The sequence below is a fragment of the Rhodamnia argentea genome, chromosome 6, assembly GCF_020921035.1.
Source record: "Rhodamnia argentea isolate NSW1041297 chromosome 6, ASM2092103v1, whole genome shotgun sequence".
NCBI classification, from domain to species: Eukaryota; Viridiplantae; Streptophyta; class Magnoliopsida; order Myrtales; family Myrtaceae; genus Rhodamnia; species Rhodamnia argentea.
In genome coordinates, this window is record NC_063155.1 from 9,435,983 (window position 1) to 9,456,304 (window position 20,322).

Below are 20,322 nucleotides of genomic sequence, written 5' to 3' on the forward strand. Positions count from 1 at the left end.
GATCACCCGGTCGTGCAGGGTCGTCCTCCGCTCGGCCACCCGGCCACCCCGCACGATCCGTGGGTCGATCACCCGGTCGTGCGGGGTCACTCATGGATCGACCGCTCGGCTGCTTTGCACGATCCGCGGGTCGATCACCCGGTTGGCTGGGGTCGCCCAAGGGTCGGCCACCTGTCTTCCTCGCACGATCTGCGGGTTGATCACCCGGTCTTGCGGGGTTGTCCATGGATCGGCCAGCCGGTCGTCCCGCACGATCCGCCGGTCGTGCATTCTCGGTCACGGGTCGATCCTTTGGCTGTCCCGGATCATAGCATCGGTCACTCTTGGCTTCTCTTAGGCACGTTTCCTCATGATCCAGGGATCGATCGATCGGTCGATCCGAGGGATGGATCGCGGTCGAATTTTCATCAAAATTGAACGGACCGTGATACTCTCCCGCACCAATTCGAGCAACGTCCTCGTTGCCTTCTTCCTCGTAGAATGCCTTGATCTCTTCCCGAAATTGCCATAGGGCCTCCTCCGGTTCCCGGCTTGCCTCGTTCTCCGGGAGACCTCGCCAATGGATCAAGTATTCACGCCTCGGTGCCCGATACCTCTTCCGGATCACCCGATCTGCCGAGATCTTTTCTATCTCCCGCTCATAGGAGGTTTTCGCCCCGAGAGGCGCTCGTGATGATTCGCCTCGGTTAGGGTCAGCTTCAACATGGAAACGTGGAACACTGGATGTACTTTCAGCTTGGCCGGCAGCTCCGGCTTGTATGCCACGGGTCCGACCCGCTTGATTACCGGGAACGGCCCCTCATAGCGACGAACCAGCGCTTTATGAATGTCCCTATATCTCGGGACTTGATGCATTTTTACAAGCACACGATCACCAACCTGGTACTCGACGTGCCGGCGCTTCTTGTCCGCCCATTTCTTCATCCGCTCGGCCGCCCGTTGCAGACAAGCTCGGGCCAAGTCCGCACGTTCCAGCCATTCTTGCGCACTCTTGTACGCCGCCGGGCTACTCCCCTTGTAGCCCGTTGCAACCATGCTCGGAGTGAGCGGTTGCTGCCCCATCACGATCTCAAAGGAGCTCTTGCCGGTAGACTCGCTCCGCTGCAAGTTGTGCGAGAATTGGGCCACATCCATCAGCCTCGCCCAATTACTCCGAGTCGCGTTCACATAGTGCCTCAAGTAAACTTCGAGTATGGCGTTCACCCGCTCCGTTTGGCCGTCGGTTTGCGGATGCAAACTTGTTGAGAACTTGAGGTCGGTTCCAAGCAACTTGAACAGCTCGGACTAAAACTTCCCCGTGAATCGAGGATCCCGATCGCTCACGATCGATCGAGGGATGCCCCAATACTTGACAATGTGCTTCATGAACAGCTTGGCCGCCTCCCCGACAGGGCAATCCTTCGTGGCCGGCACAAAAGTCGCGTACTTGGAAAACCGATCAACGATCACCATAATCGTTTGGCACCCTTCGGACTTGGGTAGCCCAACAATAAAGTCCATGGAGATACTCTCCCAAGGACGTTCGGGAACAGGCGGCGGCTCCAACAACCCGGCCGGCGACCGTTGTTCTAACTTGTCTTGTTGACACACCAAGCAAGTCTTCACATAGGCTTCAACGTCGTCCCGGAGTTGTGGCCAGAAGTAACGATCCTCCACGAGCGCCGGCGTGCGGTGGATCCCCGGATGTCCCGCCCACGGCGTGTCATGGCACTCGCGAAGTACCTCCCGTCTCGGGTTCCCATGGAGCAGCACATATAATCGCCGTCCCTTGGTGTAAAGGAGATCGTCCTCACACGGGAATCTCCTTGTCTTGCCCGCCCGGGTGTATCCGAGAATGGCTCTTGCCGTCGGATCATGCGTCAGCCCCTCCTTGATCCGTTCGGTCCATGGACAATCTGGCCGGCTTGTTATAGTCGCGAGTTACGCCTTACGGCTCGGGGCATCAGCCACCGAGTTGGCCTTCCCCGGTTTGTACTCGAGCACATAGTCGAACTTCGCGAGAAAGTCTTGCCATCGAGCCCGCTTCGGGCTCAACTTCTTTTGGGTCCGAAAGTAGCTCGTGGCTACGTTGTCGGTCCGCACCACGAACCGAGAGCCCGGGAGGTAGTGACGCCAAGTGCGCAAGCAATGCACAACGGTCGTCATCTCCTTCTCTTGCACCGTATAGCGTCGCTCGGTGTCGTCCAACTTTCGGGACTCGAAGGCTACCGGGTGTCCCTCCCGCATCAGCACACCACCAATAGCAAAATCTGAGGCATCGGTCTCTACCTCGTACGCCTTGGCATGGTCGGGCAGCACCAGCACGGGTTCTTCAACCATCGCCCGCTTCAACCGATCGAATGCCGTTTGGCACTTCGCCGACCATTCCCACGGCCGGTTCTTCTTCAGCATGTCCGTGAGTGGCACGGCTATCTCCGAGTAGGCACGAATGAACCGGCGATAGTAATTCGCCAGCCCCAGGAAGGATCTCGGCTCCGGCACCTTCGTGGGAGGTTCCCACTCAACAATAGCCCGAATCTTGGCCACGTCCATCCGTACACGTCCCTCTCCAACGATGTGCCCCAAGAACGGAACCCGCCTTTGTGCAAAGACGCACTTCTCTTTCTTCACGTACAGCTCGTTCTCCCTCGTAACTTGGAAGACACGCTTGAGGTGTTCAACGTGCTCCTCGAGCGTTCGGCTATAAATCACAATATCGTCTAGGTACACAACCACAAATTGATCAAGGAACGGTTGTAGTACCTTATTCATCAAGGTGCGGGAATGTGGCCGGGCGTTTGTCAAGCCGAACGGCATGACCAAGAACTCGTAAGCCCCATACCGAGTCACACAAGCGGTCTTTGGTTCGTCCCCTTCTGCAATCCTCACCTGGTAGTATCCCGACCGCAAATCCAGCTTAGTGAACCACCTCGCACTCCCAAGCTGGTCGAACAAGTCTGCGATGAGTGGAATGGGGTACTTGTTCTTGATCGTCAACTTGTTCAACGCCCGATAGTCGATGCACATGCGGAGAGACCCGTCATGTTTCTTTTCGAACAGCACCGGGGCGCCGAATGGGGACTTTGACGGTCGAACATACCCGGCATCGAGCAACTCCTTGAGTTGTCTCCTCATCTCCTCAAGTTCCGGCGGGGCCATGCGATATGACACCATGGCTGGGGGTCGAGCATCGGGAACCAGCTCGATCCCGTGGTCGACTTCCCTTTTGGGCGGCAGCTTCTTGGGCAACTCGGGGGGCATTACATCTTCAAACAAGGCCGGTACCTCGTCTATCCCGTCGGGCCATTGCTCCCGAACATGTTCAGCATCATCGATCACCAGAGTTGCCAAGAGAGTCAGCTCGCCCCTACGAACTCCCTTCGCTAGTTGCATCGCCGAAAGGGTCTTTTGGCTCCTCCCGGACTCACGCCGAACCGGGACAACACACCGACCACGAGGGTCCAACACACGGATGCTGTTGACACATGGGACCAGAAAGGCTTTGATCCTATCTAGGAATCCCAATCCGGTGACAAGATCATAATCGTCCATCGGGATTACCTCGATCGAGTCCCCGCATTGAAAGGCTCCGAGTCGAATTTCTACATCACGGGCCAGCCCGCTCGTCTTGACTTCCTCCGAGTTTACCGTTTTGAGCCACCCGGTTCCTTCCTCAACCCGCAAGTCAAGTCTCTTAGCCGCTTCTTCCGACATGAACAAGTCGGATGCACCGGTGTCGATGAGCGCGCTCATTTCCGCTCCACCAACCACCACATCGCCGAACATAAGTCCTCTAGATGGGCCTGCCTCTTGCACGTTCATAGTGCTCGGGATCTTGAGGGAGCCGAGCCGAACTTCCTCCCTTGGTCGTCCCTCGTCCCGTGACTCGTCGGCGGCCTTTCCTTTCTCCACCGTCTTCAAGGACGCCACCTTGCCCCGGGTTTGGGCAATCCCGGCAAAGTGAGGGTCGGAGCACTTAAAGCACTCAAGCTTTTTGCTCTTCGCCCGACTCGACTTAACTCGATCCCTCGAGTAAGTGGGTCGCGGCTTGCTTGCCATCGACCGCCGTGTCTTGGCGCGATCACCCCTACCAGTAGTCTTGCCACTCCTAGGCTTCGGGTCCGGCTTATCCATCGAGTTGCCACGGTACTCGATGATTCCTTCGGCCACGTACAAGGCCGTCGCGAGCGTCGTCGCATTCTGCCGTTTGAGCTCCATCTTCACCCACGCCTTAAGGCCGCCGATGAACCGATAGTACGCCTCATTCTCGGACGGGGACGGTATTTGAAGTTTCAGCTCGCAAAACTTCCTTATATACTCACGTATTTTGCCCGTTTGCTCGAGACGCCTCGGCTCGTCGCGAGCTTCCTCCTCCGCATAGGTGGGATAGAATTGCTTCCGGAACTCCGTTTCGAAGGATTCCCACGTCACGATTGGTTCGGCTTCTCGATCGGCCTTCCGATTACGCCACCACAGCAAGACGTTACCGTGCAGGTACATTGCGACGGTCTTTATCCGCCTAAGATCATCCATCTCTCCTCGGATGTCCAAGTACTCGTTCACCGAGTACAAGAAGTTGTCGACGTCCTTGGCCACTCTTGAGCCATGGAACTCCTTCGGTTTGGGCACATCAACCCGAAGGTCGGCATGCGTGGTTGTTCCACCACTTGCGCACGCCATCTCCAAGACAGCCGTCTTGGTTCGTAGCTCGCCTACCTCCGCACGCAAGGCTGCGATCATGGCTTCCAAGGCTTCCCGGTGTTTGTCCGTCTTGGTAGTGAGAGTACTCAGCAACTCACCACGGAGCTCGGCCACCTCGTCCTTGAGATCGAGCACCTGATCTTGCAACTCCTCCCGAGCCGTGGCCTCCTCCTCGTTGCTAGACTCCTCCCCGCTACCTTTGTCGGCACGAAGCTCGTCCATGGCTTGCTCAAGCCTGGACATGCGGGTCTCCATATCCCGCGTCATTCCCCTAGATGCACCACGTTCACGCCGAGCTCGCGCCGGAGTAGGCTCAAGGGTCCGTCCGGCACGATCATCCCCGGATGGCTCGGACTCGTGCGTCGGATCGGAGCAAGCACCGCTTGCACCCCCTTGGCCTTTCGCCATTTCACCGAGAATCGAATGGCTCTGATACCAAATGTCACGGGCCGGTTCTATCTTGCGTTCCCCCGACGCCGTTCGGCACTCAAAACATGCTCTCGAGTCAGCCTCAACACAACCGCCGCTCACCCACGCTCAACTCACGCACACACACGAGCACCGGACGAGAGAGAGTGTGAGGAGAAGCTTTTCTCATTCAAAAATCAGAGTGTGTATTACAAGGGGTTCATGCCCCATTTATACATAGAAGGGTCGGCCACAAAGGCCCCCACGGATCGATCAAAAAGTCTAATCCCATCTACTGTTCGTTGGCCACTGTTCATGTTAGCCGCATCGGTTCCGCCATCACCCGTGTCGCCCATCTCAATCCATGTCATCTGCCAACTCCACCAGCCCACATCAGCTCGGTCACCAACTCACACCAACCGGTCGGATCACGTGGGTCGGTGGGCCCCGGGCAAGTCCACGTCGGTCGCCGGCTGATCCGCCTAGCCGCCCGAGTCGAACGGTGGTCGGTCGCTGATCGAGCGCTGGTCGAGCGCCGGTCGATCGCCCGGTCGACCGTCGATCGATCCCGCATCGGCCCTCGGTCGTTCATGGGATCGAGCGTCACGATCCGTGGATCGATCGTCCGGCCGTTCGTGGCTCGGGGATCGATCCGCGGATCGATCGCTCGATCGATCATCCGCTCGCCCGCTCGGCCCATGTATCGTTCCCGATGATCCCTTGGGTCGCTCGAGGGTCGGTCGCTCGGCCGCCCGCCTGATCGAGCCGCTCGATCCGTGGATCGATCGCCCGACCGGCCCGTATGGCCCCGGGATTGATCCGCGGATCGATTACTCGATCGCCCGCTCGGTCGCCCCGCACGATCCGCGGGTCGATCACCCGGTCGTGCAGGGTCGTCCTCCGCTCGGCCACCCGGCCGCCCCGCACGATCCGCGAGTCGATCACCCGGTCGTGCGTGGTCACTCATGGATCGACCGCTCGGGCGCTTTGCACGATCCGCGAGTCGATCACCCGGTCGTGCGGGGTCGCCCAAGGGTCGGCCACCCGTCTTCCCCGCACGATCCGCGGGTTGATCACCCGGTCGTGCGGGGTTGTCCATGGATCGGCCAGCCGGCCGTCCCGCACGATCCGCCGGTCGTGCATTCTCGGTCACGGGTCGATCCGCTGGCTGTCCCGGATCATAGCATCGGTCACTCTTGGCTTCTCTTAGGCACGTTTCCTCATGATCCAGGGATCGATCGGTCGGTCGATCCGAGGGATGGATCGCGGTCGAATTTTCATCAAAATTGAACGGACCGTGATACTAGCGTCTTGGTCCTGGCCTTCGATTACTCGGGGACGAGTGCCAAGTACTTAGTGCATTGCTAAGGCCCCTATACTAGGGAATTTTCTAATAGTCAACTATAAATTCCCCATCCTTAGACGGATGCGGTTTCTTTTACATAAGCCATGAACTTTTCATCCTTAGCCCCGCTAGAGTAAGAGAAAATTTTGTAGTTCTTGTTTGCTGATCGTTCTAGTTGGTCCTTATTAGGAGCGCGTAGCATAAGTCTAATACCTTCGCCTGAGGAGATCGCCAAGAAGGAACCCAAGTTCGAGTCCGTCAACATATTCGGTTGAATTCATTTTAACTCAAAAGCTTAAACCGATGAGTTATGGACCAACTAGGATATGCTAACTATTTAGCACCACATCAATTATCCGATATGAGATTTTTCTAACACAAGTCACATGTGCAACCTAACAATCTCTCCCTCACGTGTGAGTTCTAGTATTAAGTTTGCTCCCTCTTAATCCAAGTATCCTTTCGCATCAACTTATCTCAAGTTGAATCTCCAAGTCATTGCAATGTACTCGCAACTATGCACTATAATCAACAAACATAACTGCTAACTTGGGATTGCATCACTCATGATTTCTATTTTGGGTTTCTTGACCAACTGTCCATGGTCTCTTCTCGCCGGACCAACCGTGATGGGAATTTTCACCATAAACAAGGGTTGATCATGAGATTTATTTAATCCAATTATCCTTCCGCATGAACTTATCTCAAGTTGAATCTCTAAGTCATTGTAATGCACCCGCAACTGTGCATTGTAATCAACAAACATAACTGTTAACTTGGGATTGTATCACCCATGGTTTCTATCTTGCGTCTCCCGACCAACTGTCCATGGTCTCTTCTCACTAGACCAACCGTGATGGGAATTTTCACCATAAACAAGGGTTGATCATGAGATTTATTCCTTGAGATATGCAGCAAACACCGGAATAGATTGGAGGCCCAACAACCAATCATTGGCTCTGATACCATTTGTTAGGAGTGCACAACTGAAGTCTAATAACTTTGCTCGTGAAGATCACCAAGAGGGATCCCAAGTCCAAGCTCATCAACATATCTAGTTGAATCCATTGCCACTCAAAAACTTAAACCCATGAGTTATGTACCAACTAAAATATGTTAACCGCTTAACACCACACTAATTATCTGATGTTGGACTTCTCTAACACAACTCACACATGCATCATAATAGTCCTAATTGAAAAATTAAACCAAATTAAGCAAATCACGCGGTTCGGTTTTGTCGCGACCCTTACTAGTTAATCTCTAAGAGAGTTTGAATTCTCAAAAATTTTGGCAAATTATGAAGCGGGTTTGAATGATCAATCTTGTGAGGTGATGCTTACACTTCACGCAGGCTCTTTCAAGCCCTAACAACGCGACTTGGTTTTTTAGTGAATAATCTAACTTACGTTTTACTTTAAGAGTTGCTACTAATCTATTATGAATCAATTGGGGGCCAGGTAAGACGCGAGATATATCAAATGCCCTACTTTTGTCTTTCATGAAAACCATTCATGCAATCTATCCAAAACATCATTTTATTCTTAAAACATGCATTGGATACTCACTTGGGTAAGAGATCAAATTAAACAACAGTAAAGCAAGTATAGTGCAGGGGAAAAAAACATCCCGAGCCATATCGGGCAAAATTAGACGGGGTTTTGCTAGCAAGACATAATTCCTGCGAAAGACACGCAAAATGAGACTGTGAACGGATGTTTTTTGTCCGAATGATACGCTAAAGTACTAAACAAAATGAAAGAAGACTAATTTTTTTGGATGACAATTCTTATAATGCAATCTCTAGTTAAATGCAATTCAGAGCATCAATCCACCCTCCTCCGTATTGATAGGGTCGACGACCAAACATAAACACGCTCACAGAACTCATCTACCTCTGTATCTAAGCTACTTACCTTTAGGATGTGTCAATGGACAAACCCAGGTCCCACACCTAAAGAAGATGCCTAATTCAAGAAATGAAAGGTGGCAAGAGATAAAAAGGTTGTCCCAAAGATTTCTAGCTAAAACACTATCACTTTATTTTTATCAAAGCTTGCCAATAAAGTTTCAGGATCTGGTTGTGCTGTGACTGGTCAGTAGGTGGAAATGTAATTATCTCCTACATAATTGCACAGAATAAGACATTAGACAAGAAAGAGAGCGCTTCTGTGCATTATCTCAAAAGTTGGGCAGTAGTACTCATGAAAGGAAAACCGGGGAAAAAAAAATCTATGAACAATATAAAATGATTCACATGCTTTCAACTCAATATCGAACAGAAGGAATGTATGACATGAAACTGTTTAATTCACTATGTGCAGAACTTTATCTCACCGGAGGTGCTCCATCACAAAATTCAACAACGCCTCGACCGATCATGGAGCCCTGTGAGACAGGCAGGGAAGTTGCAATGATGGTAGACAGATAATTCTAGTTCCCATAACAAGTCAACTAAAGAAGAGTTGTGATACTCCATTGAAAAACAAACAGTCATCTGACATAGGGACCAAGAGAAGACCGCAGTTTATGATTATAATGAAGCGCAAACGTTCAAATCATAAAAAGAGTCTTTTTCCTATCTAAAAGTCAGCGGCTATGTTAGTGTTCGATTCGGAAGGGCCTCCTCCTCCTTCAATTCAACATTGAAGGTGAGCCAAAAAAAAAAGCCTTGAAAGACTAGAACTAAGTGATGACAATGTTGATGTAGTCATTACTTTGTGCACCTTATAATACATGGATATCGAACTAATATCAGATTGAGGGAAGATTTTTGAGAGTTCTGTAATAAGAAATCTAAATGGGATCTAAGGGGTATTTGGTTATCGAGACTTTTCTAGAGTTCTCACCGACCCTGTTGCATATGAATCTCACAATCATCACATCTGTTGATAGATAGAGAAAGTCAAAAACGCAAACATGGTCAATGCAAAGGCATGAAAGAGAAAGAAAAATTTGATTACCTCTTATGCGATAAACATAAACAGCTCTAAAGCTGACAATATACTCCGGCAACATGTGAGTGTTCATGTGGGTGCTCCAAACGATGTATCTCCTTGGAGATGATAATCTGTCACCGCCAAAATCGTACTATTCCGAACTGGGATGAGACTGTTTCGAGCCATCTATATCTAAAGGTGTCATTATAATGCTGCCAAAGCAATACAAAGAAATTAATCTATGGCCAATATCATCACATGCACAAATATCAATGAAAGCCAAGAAACAACATACTTGCGAAACATACTCATATGACTAGATTTAACTAAGCATAGTTGAAAAGGGAAATACAATAACGCGCTAAATCAACATTTCTTCATGATAGTACCACTTTCCAAATGGTAACATAGTATCACTTTCCAAATGGTAACTCTTGATTATTTATCCTATTCATAGTGGTGGATTTAGATCTGCCAAGGCATTGCCAAGAAGCCATCTAAGGCCAATGTCATCATATACACAACATTCTAATGCAAGTCTGGAAACAACATGATCGTGTTATATACTAGCGCGCTAAATTTAATTTATCTTCATTATCATACCACTTTCCAAATGGTATCATAAAAGGGAATTCTAGTACCTTTCGAGAGAATGATTAACAGGAGCACAATAAATTCCCCAATCATACAAGTGATTTTTCTCAGGCTTCCCACCGTAGCCGAAGCCCTAGCAAAAGATCTTGGACACCTCTTCCTTCGAGGTCGCATACCACGCGTACCTCACGTTGGCTGTGTCACCGCCACCTTTCTTCTGCACTGCCTGTGAGTAAGCTTGAAAAGCTTGGGCCTGTGCTTTCGCCAAGAAACTGGCGTGGCTATTCTGATGGATTGCCACCACAGTAACATGCGCCCCAAGCGCAGCTAGCCGTGAGTCGATTCTCTCCTTGATATGGAGGTAGACCTTGTCTCCCTCTTTGAGTTCTATCAACCCACTGCTGAGGAACAGCGACGAAGGAGTGGCATATTGATCAATGGAGACGACGGTCTCACAATCGGAGACGGACGAATCTGGAACCTGATCGTCCATCGGATCATTCAGATCTGGACGGTCGACATCAATTGACATATGGTTGAATTCCTTTGCGACTGCATCAGGAGTGATGGCGTTGACGGACATTGATGGATGTAGTCCACATTTCTAACCGAACCTGGAAGATCCAGGTAAAGCTTTTGATCTTCATTCATTCTGCGATTCTATTTTTCTTTCTTCAATCGTATTATATCTCTTATCACTCCTGATGCAGTCGCACACGAATTCAACCATCTGTCATTGATGCCAAACGACCAGATCTGAACGATTCAATGGATGATCAGGTTCCCGATTCATCCGTCTCCAATTGCGAGAGCCTTGTCTCTGCTGATCAATTTGGCACTGTTCTTTGCTGTTCATCTGCAGCGGGTTCATGGAACTCAGCAAGGGAGACAAGGCTGGCCGCTATATCAAGGAGAGATTTGTCTCGTGGCTAGCTGTGCTTGGGGTGCATGTTAATGTGGTGGCAATCCACCAGAATTGCCATTCCAATGTCTTGGCGAAAGCATGGGCCCAAGCTTTTCAAGTCTCCTCACAGCTAGTGCAGAAGAAAGGCGGCAGTAACACAGCGAACGTTTGGTTCGCATGGTATGTGACCTCGAAGGAAGAAGTCTCCCAGATCTTGTCCTATGGCTTCGGCTACAGTGGGAAGCCCGAAAACAATGCCTTGTATGGTTGTGGAGGTTATTTTGCTCTTGTTAATCAGCCACTCGAAAGGTACTAGAGTTCCGTTTTAAAATACCATTTGACAAGTGGTACAATAACGAAGATATGTTAATTTAGCGCATTAATATATTTCCCTCGTAAGATATGATCGATTATATTCAATACATTTCCCATGACAAGTCAACCGAAGAAGAGTTGTGATACTCCTTTGAAAAACGAACGGTCATCTAACATGGGGACTAAGAGAAGACTGCAGTTTATGACTATAATGAAGCACAAACGTTCAAATCGTAAAAAGAGTCTTTTTCCTATTCAAAAGTCAGCAGCTATATTAGGGTCTGATTCGGATGGGGCTCCTCCTCCTTCACATCTTGTACCATTTGCTTGCGCCGCTGTGTTCTGTGAACCCATCAAAAAGAAGCCAGGTCTTATTCATACGCATCGTTTCCCAGTCTTATTCAAGTCCATGGCGGTCACGTAATCAGCCGCTTTACGCCCCAAATCGTTGTAGAACAAAATAAACTGAAGAGGAAAAAAAAAAAAAAAAGGCAAACAGAAAAGGGAAGAATAAAAAAGAAAGCAACTAAAAGAAAAAAAATATTTGGAAGTGCAAACATCAATGCCGAACATGCTATATAGGACGGCCAGCATCCACGTCAGCGATTTCTGATCAAAATTGGCCGGTTGGACTGAATTGATATCAATTTGAAAAGCATTAGACTAAATTAGTCCAATTGTAAGATTATGACTAAGTTGGTACTAATGCAATATGTTTAGAATTTTTTTGGTACTTTTCCCTAAAATGTAGTATATCTCATCTCAATCTCTTTCATCCAACTTTTCACCCCCCACTCACCATTACCCCAAATATCAATACCCCTTAAACAAATTAAGTGTGATAATAAAGAAAAGGCCAAAAAATATGTTGTGAAGATCACTATCATATCATCTCCATTTGGTCTGTAATTAATCATTTTACCAAATAAATAAGAAAAATGCCACAAAAAAGGTCTTATGAAAATATGGGCCATATCCTCTCCATTTAGCATATAATTAATGATAATACCAAATAAATAAAAAAAGAGCCATAAAAGGTGTTGTGAAAATCTTTCTCTTATCCTCTCCGTTTGGCCTGTAATTAATGATTTTACCAAATAAATAAGAAAAGAGCAAAAAAAAAAGTATTGTGAAAATCTCTCTCTTATCCTCTCCATTTGGCCTTTCATTAATGATTTTACCAAATAAATAAAAAAGAGACAAAAATATACTATGAAAATCTCTCTCTTATCCTCTCTGTTTGGCCTATAATTAATGATTTTACCAAATTAATAATAAAAATGGTTAATATCACGAAAAACCCCAAACTAGTATATCTATGATAAATTTACACAAAACTAGTTTTTTGAACCGATACACCTGTGACAAATTAATCACAAACTAATTTTTTGACTACTAAAAGTTCCAAACCGGTACGCTTGTGATAAATATGTCCCAAAATAATTTTTTGACCACCTAAAACCCCAAACTGGTACCTTTGACAAATTTATCCTTCGTTAGTATTCTTTTAATTGGGTTAATACCATGAAAACTCCAAATTGATACTCTTGTGACAAATGGAGGGTAAAAATCCCAAATTGATACATCCATCAACTATCACGTGTCATCCAAATCAGCAATTTGATGGTAAAATTTAATAAAAATTAACAAAATGTAAATTTATTATAGGTGTACCAGTTTGAAGTTTTTGATGGTCAAAAAATTAATTTGGGTTAAAATTGTCACATGTGTATCAATTTAAAGTTTTTCGTGGTGTTAACTTATAAGAAAAAGCCTAAAAAAGTATTGTGGAAATCTCTCTCTTGTCCACTCCTTTTGGTCTGTAATTAATGATTTTACCACCTTACAAGAAAAACAAAGGGTGAGAGGTAGGGAGATGGCTCGTTTTGGCCAAGGACAATTCCAAGGGCACTCTTGTTTTCTCATACGTTTCAAAATATCTAATTCTTGTGGTGGGTACCCCTCTATGTTTGCGCTTTATCATTTTATTTTTTTGGAATAATTACAAAAATGATCTTGAAATTTAGTTTCAATATGCAATATCATCCTTGAACTTTTACTTTGTTCTATGTGGTCCTTGAATTTTGGCTTAATGTACAATGTGGTCTCCGAATTTGTAATCCGTTCTATTTAATGTGGCCCCTGAACTTTTAATAGATATTCATTTTATTGGTATTGATTCAATCCATTCGACTAATTTTGATTGAAAATTGCTAATGTGGATACCAACCATCCTACATGACATGGCTAACGCTGACATGGATAATTTTTTAAATATTGTTAATATATTTTTAATTTTTTAATATAATTTTCCTTTCGTTTTTCTATTTCTTGGTAAGGCCATGGGCGTCGAGGATCGTCTCACCGACCAAAGGCAAGGGTCAGCCTCATAGGGTTGCACTTGGGAGAGGGTGAGGGCGAGGTCGGGCGAGCCTTGCCCTCGCCTCGGTGGGGCTCACTGGGCCTCGCTCTCCCCTAGGGGAGGCCCATCGAGGCCGTCTTGGCCTTGGCAAGGGTGGCTTCACCAATGCTCGCCCTTGCCCGGGCTCGGCCTGGCAATGCTAACCTTCGCTAGGCACAGGCAAGTAGAAAACTAAAGAGAAAAAAAGATAGCAGACATAAAAGGAAAGAAAAAAAACAAAAAGGAAAAAAAAATTCAAAAATGCCAACATTAGTGCCGATTGTACTACATAGGACGGCCCGCATCCACGTCGGTCATTTCCGTTCAAAATTTGCCGATTGGACCAAATTGGTACAAATATAAAAAGGTTTAGCACTAAATTGGCCAAATTGAATAGTTTAGGAGTGAATTGATACCAATGCAATAGGTTCGGAATCTTTTGTACTATTCCCTTAAATGTTGTATATCTCACCTCAATCTCTTTCATCCAACTTTTCACCAGCCACTCACCATTACACCAAATGTCAATACCCCTTAAACTATGACCAAAAAAAAAAAAATACCCCTTAAACAAATTAAATATGAAAACAAAGAAAATGCCAAAAAGAGTATGTTATGAAGATCTCTGTCATAACCTCTCGATTTGGCCTGTAATCATTTTACCAAATAACTAAAACGGCCAAAAGAGGTATTATCTACCCTATCCTCTCAATTTGTCCGTAATTGATCATTTTACCAAATAAATAATAAAAATGCCAAAAAAGGTGTTATGAAAATCTCGGTCCTATCCTCTCCATTTGGCCGCCAATCCATGATTTTACCAAACTGATAATAAAAATGGGGCCACGCTATTTCCACTCTTATTTTGGCTCAGACACTCCTTTTTGCTAGTTAACTTACTAAAATACCCTCCTTTTTATTCAATTAAATGTTTCTTTTTTTATCACGCTAATCCACAAATCTACCTGTATTTTTAGTCGATCTTGATAAAAACGAAAAAGTAAAATTGATCACAAAATGGAAAAGATTAGTTTGTTAAAAGCATGATACAATGTCGAACATATTTGTATTTAGATATGTATTAACTAAGCTACTTGCCCATAGAGGAAATTTGAATGGATAAACCATGGACCACACCTAATGAAGATGAATAATTTAGGAAACGAAAGGTGGCCAGAGATAAATCGTTTTCTCAAAAGTTTCTAGCTAAAAACACTATTCCTCCATTTTTATCAAGTCTGGCCACAAAAATTTCAGGATCTGGTTGTGTTTGTGACAGGTCATTAGGCGTAAGTTTTTCCTACATACTTGCACAGATCAAATATGTTCCCACAACATGTACAATAAAGAAGAGTTTTGATTCTCCATTGAAGACAAATAGTCCTGTGATATAGGGACCAAGAGAAGACTGCAGTTTATGACTATAATCCAGCACAAACTTTCAAAATCATACAAATTCCAAAAGAGTCTTTTTCCTATCTAAGATACAGCAGCTATGCCAGTGTCCGATTCAGATGGGCCTCCTGCTTCACCTCGTGTACCATTTGCTCTCACTATTGTGTGCTGTGAACTCATCAAAACAAAAATAGGTCTTGTTCATACGCCTCGCATCCAGTCTTATTCAAGTCCATCATGGTCCCATAATCAACCGCTTCATGCCTCGAATTGCTGTAGAACGAAATAATATCATTCACTATCAATTCCACGCAATAGAAACAATCATAAATGTTATATTGTGATGCAATCCATTCTCTCTCTATCCTTCACTTGACATCAAGGCATAGACTGGCTTTCGAATTACTGTTTACCAAAGGGAGCATAATTCATACCTTAGTTCTGAAACTTTTGATGATTTTAATCAGCAACCTATCGCCTACAATTTGCCTAACTTTCTGCACCAGCACATGCCTCGAAATCTTTTCCCCCTGGAAAATGATGATCATGTCTTAAAAAGTATTCAACATTGAAGGTAAGAAGGAAACAAAATTTGAAAGACAAGAACTAAGTGATGACAATAGTGATGTGGTACTCACTTTGCGGTCCTCATAGTACTTGGAGATCAAACCTACGTCAGATGGATGGAAGATTTTAGAAAGTTCCAAAATCAAAATTGGAAACGGGATCCAAGGGGAAGTCGGATTCTGTGACTTCTCCGGAGTTCTCACCAACCCTACTGCATATAGATTGCACAAAGCATCGGACTAGTTGATAGAATAGACAAAGTCAAATGCACAAACATAGTCAATGCAAAAGCAAGAAAGGGAAAGAAAATCTGATTACCACTCAAGCAATAAGGGGCTCTAAAGCTGACCACGTACTCCGGCAACACGTGAGTGTTCATGTGGGTACTCCAAATAATGTACTTTCTTGGAGATGATAAGTCATCAATGCCCGAATCATACTGTTCCGAACTAGGATGAGACTGTTCTGAGCCATGAGTAACAAGCTCTGATTTCCCTAATATTACCCGGCAAAGCAACAGATGTTGTAGGCCATCTCTATCTATAGGGGCGGACATAATGCTGCAAAGCATTACAAACAAACTATCTAAGGCCATTCTCATCGCATACACATCAACATATTAACTTGAGTAAAGGAAACAACATGATAACACACTAAATCAACATATCATTGTGATCATACCACTTATCAAAACAGAATCTCTGGATTTTTTATGTGACAAATATTGGCGGATTTGACGCTGCCAAGGCATTACCAAGAAACCATCTAAAGCCAATATCATCACATTCAAAACATTCTAACAGGATTTCAGAAATACCAGGCTCGCAAAATATGCTTTTTCCGTTAGATATGACAGATCATATCTTAAAGGAGAAGTATACTAACGGGTTAAACCAACATGTCTTCGTGATCATACCACTTTTCAAATAGTATCTTTGGATTATTTACGCAATCAAAAGGCAAACGAAAGGAATTCTGGTACCTTTCGAGCGGATGATTATCAGGAGCAAAATAAGCTCCACAACCGTACAAGCCATCGTTCTCAGGCTTCCCACTGTAGCTGAAGCCATACGACAAGATCTTGGACACATCTTCCTTGGAGGTCGCGTACCATGCGTACCTCACGTTGGCTGTGTCGCTGTCGCCTTTCTTCTGCACTGCCTCCGAGTAAGCTTGAAAAGCTTGGGCCCTAGCTTTCGCCGTGAAACTGGAGTGGCAATTCTGGTGGATTGCCACCACCGTGACTTGCGCCCCAAGCGCACCTAGCTCTGAGATAAATCGCTCCTTGATGTAGCGGTGGACCTCGTCTCCCTCGCCGAGTTCCATCAACCCGCTACTGATGAACGGCAATAGAGTAGTGCCAGGTTGATCAGTGGAGACAACTGTTTCGCAATTGGAGACAGGCGAATCCAGAGCCTGGTCGTCCATCGGATCGTTCAGATCTGGATGGTCGACATCAATTGCCAGATGGTTGAATTCGTGTGCGACTACATCAGGAGTGACAGTGTCGACAGTCGGAGATGGACATTGATGGAGGTAGTCCGACATATGTGACCGAACCTGGAAAGTCCAAAAAATGTCGTTAAAATACAACGAGAGATTGGTACGGATTGAAGAAAGACAAAATCAAAAATCGCAGAACAAATGAAGATCAAAAGCTTTTAACTCATGATGTGACAGTTGCAAAACAGAGTCTCTCGAATCGCCATCCCAAAACACGAACGAGAGATTGTCGAGGTTTAGTCGTCGGAAGAAGCAAACAAGATTTCAAAAACAAAGACAGCGACAGACACGAAATGAGAAAGCTGACGATCTAATTCTAATCAACAAAAGCATGCATCTTGACAAGCTTGCAGAGGTTTCAGTAGATCGAATTACGTTGGCTTCAAGAAACACTGCGATCAAATTCAAAGCAAAGACGAAGGACCCTTACTAGATTATTTCTCCAAGATACAGAATGGAGAAGGACTCGAACAGGGAACGCAGAGAGAAACAGAGGTTGGTGTCTGCTACTTGAAGAAGATGAAGAGGGGGATTTGAGTTAGAAGAGAAGGGTTTTATAGAGGAAAACCAGCAGAGTTGCTCTCAAACCTTCCTTTGGTCGTGTCATTATGAAGTGCATGCACTTTTTATTGAGCCGTTCCTTTTCGCTTTTCATTTTCCCTGAATGGAAAATGCTTTGCTAACAGTACTATTAGGGACGGTACAATCTCAACCGTAGATTCACACACCATTATCGCATGTTTTGCATAGAGTACTCATTAATTAAGAGATCGTATGATCAGAAATAACTGACAGTACTAATCAAACTGTGAGGCTAGCAAGGCCCCATTTATAATACCTTCTTTGGCATTTTTCTTCTTTATTTGATAACACCTTTTTCGGCCCTTTTGTTATTTATTTGGTTAAATCTTTAATTACAGACCAAACAGAGAGGATAGGATACAGATTTTCGCATCAATTTCTATTTTTGGCATTTTCTTAATTTTCATACTTAAGCGGCATTGGAATTTGGGCTAATGGTGAGTGGTCGGTGAAAAGTTGGATGGATGGGATTGAGACATGATCAACCGCATTTTATTCATGGAGATAAGTACATTGAAAATCTTAAAACTTGTCCAGAAAGTGTAATTGAATCCACTTTCGCAAAATGCAATTAAATCCTAAAACTTGTCACGAAAATTCAACTGATTCATAAAATTTTTAAAAAATGTAGTCAAGTCCTAAGACTTGTTAAATTGATTCAATCAAGTCCTTCCATTGATTGTACTTTTTGAAACTTTTATGACTTAATAACACTTCCGTGACAAATTTTAGGACTTAATTACATTTTTCGAAAGCTTTAGAAATAAATCGTACTTTTGCGGTAAGTTTAAGGATTTTTAATACTCATATCCTAATAAATAAAATACCGTCCATCTTGTCGCAATCTCATCCATCCAACTTTTCACCGACCACTCATCATTAGCCCAAACCCCAATGACAATTTTTTGGCATTTTCTCTATTTCCTTACTTAATTTGTTTAAGCGGTATTGGAATTTGGGCTAATGGTGAGCGGTAGGTGAAAAATTGGATGGATGAGATTCAGACAAGATCAACAGCATGCACACATGGCAATACTTTTGCTTTAAAAATTAATTTCTAGCTAAAAGTTAATTTTTCTACATCCGCTTCTGAGTATAAGTTGATTTCGAGAGAAGTAATTTGTTTTTATTTCTTCAAGTGGCTCCAAAGCTACTTCTGAAGTAAAAAAAATGTTCCAGAAGTAGAAAAATGAAGTTGCGTAATCAAACGAATTTCTGCTCTAGAAATTGCATTATCAAATGTATTTCTGCTCCAAAAGTGTTGTCATGCACTTTGTTCATTTTTTTTTTCTCTGTGGTATCTTTTATGTGCATTGAACCAGTACAATTGGCAGGCATGAATTTTTGCTAGTGCTCATTCATAGCACGTTTAAATTAAAAGAGAGGCCAAGATTGCCATTTATCTTAAAGTAAACTAAAGTCACATGTCAAAATCCTAATGAATACTTCAATATGTGCATCACAATTCTTTGGATTTCCTCCGGCTAAATCCCTTGATAACCGGTAGGCTATGAGGAGAGAACGTACATTTCTTGTGTGACAAAATTGAAAAAGGGAGAAGCCAAATGGGTAGTTGAGAGAGAAAGAGAAATCGAGAAATTACTAAAAAACTTGTACATAAATTGATGAGTATTTTCAACTATTACAATAATCTTTTAATGAAGAACTTTGTTATGAACAAATTGAGCTGTTCGATAAATAAGAGTAACGAAAGTAATTCCATAAACAAATTTCTCAATTAATAACCAGGCTATTATTTCGTCGTATTTCATGTTAACTATAAAACAAGGTGTAACGAATACACTAATGAGAAAAAAAATTGAGTTTCGCGCATTTAGATTAGCAAGAGTTTTTATGCATGGATGTCCCCTTTTTCAAATACTACGAGTGTGACAACCTAAATTTCCACTAGACTAATTTAACGAGCAGAATAGTCAATGATGGGCGTGGATTATTAGAGATAGTAATTTGGGGTTTAATAATTTTGTGCGGTAGATTAGATTGGTTTAATGCAATAGTCGAAGGCGGTACATGTTAGACGGATCGTTGGTAATTGATTCATTGTGTTAGTTTAAGTAAAACGGTTCACAGTTTGAGCACGAAACCCCACCATCGACCTGCCCACCGCCTCTGCCCCCTATATAAACCATTTCCCTCTCTCTCCTCCCTCATTTTTCTCTCTTTTCTTTTGTGGACACTACCCCCACTCCCCCCAAACCGACTCCTCTCACTCTCTGTGCTCTCTCTCCCTCTCGTTTGTGCTGGCGGCCTTGTAGCTCAACGGTGGTCCTCGAGCATCCCTCGGCCCTTGCTCAGCCCCATCTCATTGTCGATCTCACTCTTCCTCTTCCCCGACCGGCGCGATGCACCGAGGAGCAAGGAGGAGACTCGAGCTCCATTTCATGGCAATTTGAGCTCCATTTTCTTCGTACTTGGATCTAAGGCAAGTAGTACTTCTATCCTAACTACTAGCCTATCCAATGATTGTTCGTTTTGGCGATACATGTTGTCTAGAAAATTGGTATGTCACAAGGGAGTTTTGCATGCATAGAGGGGAAAATGCCTTTGTATGAATGATTCATCGCTTAAGTTAGTGCCTCTGGGTCATGGGAAGTATAGATACAAGAGATGATCATCTTATTCATCATCGAATCGAAGTGAATTAAACTTAGAAACCATGGGCGGGTAT

General features: G+C 44.9%; 2 protein-coding genes and 1 pseudogene across 2 annotated transcripts; all 3 read right to left on the bottom strand.

The window, feature by feature from the left end:
- Positions 1–1,920: 1,920 nt before the first annotated feature.
- On the bottom strand, positions 1,921–5,088 carry LOC125315480. Its single transcript, XM_048280635.1, has one exon. It carries the CDS (start codon positions 5,086–5,088, stop codon positions 1,921–1,923), a length of 3,168 nt encoding a protein of 1,055 aa, XP_048136592.1.
- A 4,190-nt stretch (positions 5,089–9,278) lies between these two features.
- Positions 9,279–10,549, bottom strand: LOC125315481 (annotated as a pseudogene).
- Positions 10,550–14,891: 4,342 nt separating this feature from the next.
- LOC115741463 (probable inactive poly [ADP-ribose] polymerase SRO5) lies at positions 14,892–17,097 on the bottom strand. Its single transcript, XM_030675381.2, has 5 exons — positions 16,531–17,097; positions 15,867–16,108; positions 15,620–15,759; positions 15,416–15,511; positions 14,892–15,254 (listed from the first exon to the last, which is right to left on the bottom strand). The coding sequence occupies exons 1-5, from the start codon at positions 17,094–17,096 to the stop codon at positions 15,240–15,242; spliced, it is 1,059 nt and encodes a 352-aa protein (XP_030531241.2). The 5' UTR covers position 17,097; the 3' UTR covers positions 14,892–15,239.
- Positions 17,098–20,322: the final 3,225 nt, after the last annotated feature.

What these genes read in the sequence shown, in the direction of transcription:
- LOC125315480 (XM_048280635.1), bottom strand. Translation starts at nt 5,088, where the DNA reads ATGGCGAAAGGCCAAGGGGGTGCAAGCGGTGCTTGCTCCGATCCGACG.
- LOC115741463 (XM_030675381.2), bottom strand. Translation starts at nt 17,096, where the DNA reads ATGTCGGACTACCTCCATCAATGTCCATCTCCGACTGTCGACACTGTC. An exon ending in GATAATCATCCGCTCGAAAG is followed by an intron (nt 16,109 to 16,530) that starts GTACCAGAATTC and finishes AATGCTTTGCAG; the next exon opens with CATTATGTCCGCCCCTATAG. An exon ending in AGCCCCTTATTGCTTGAGTG is followed by an intron (nt 15,760 to 15,866) that starts GTAATCAGATTT and finishes ATCTATATGCAG; the next exon opens with TAGGGTTGGTGAGAACTCCG.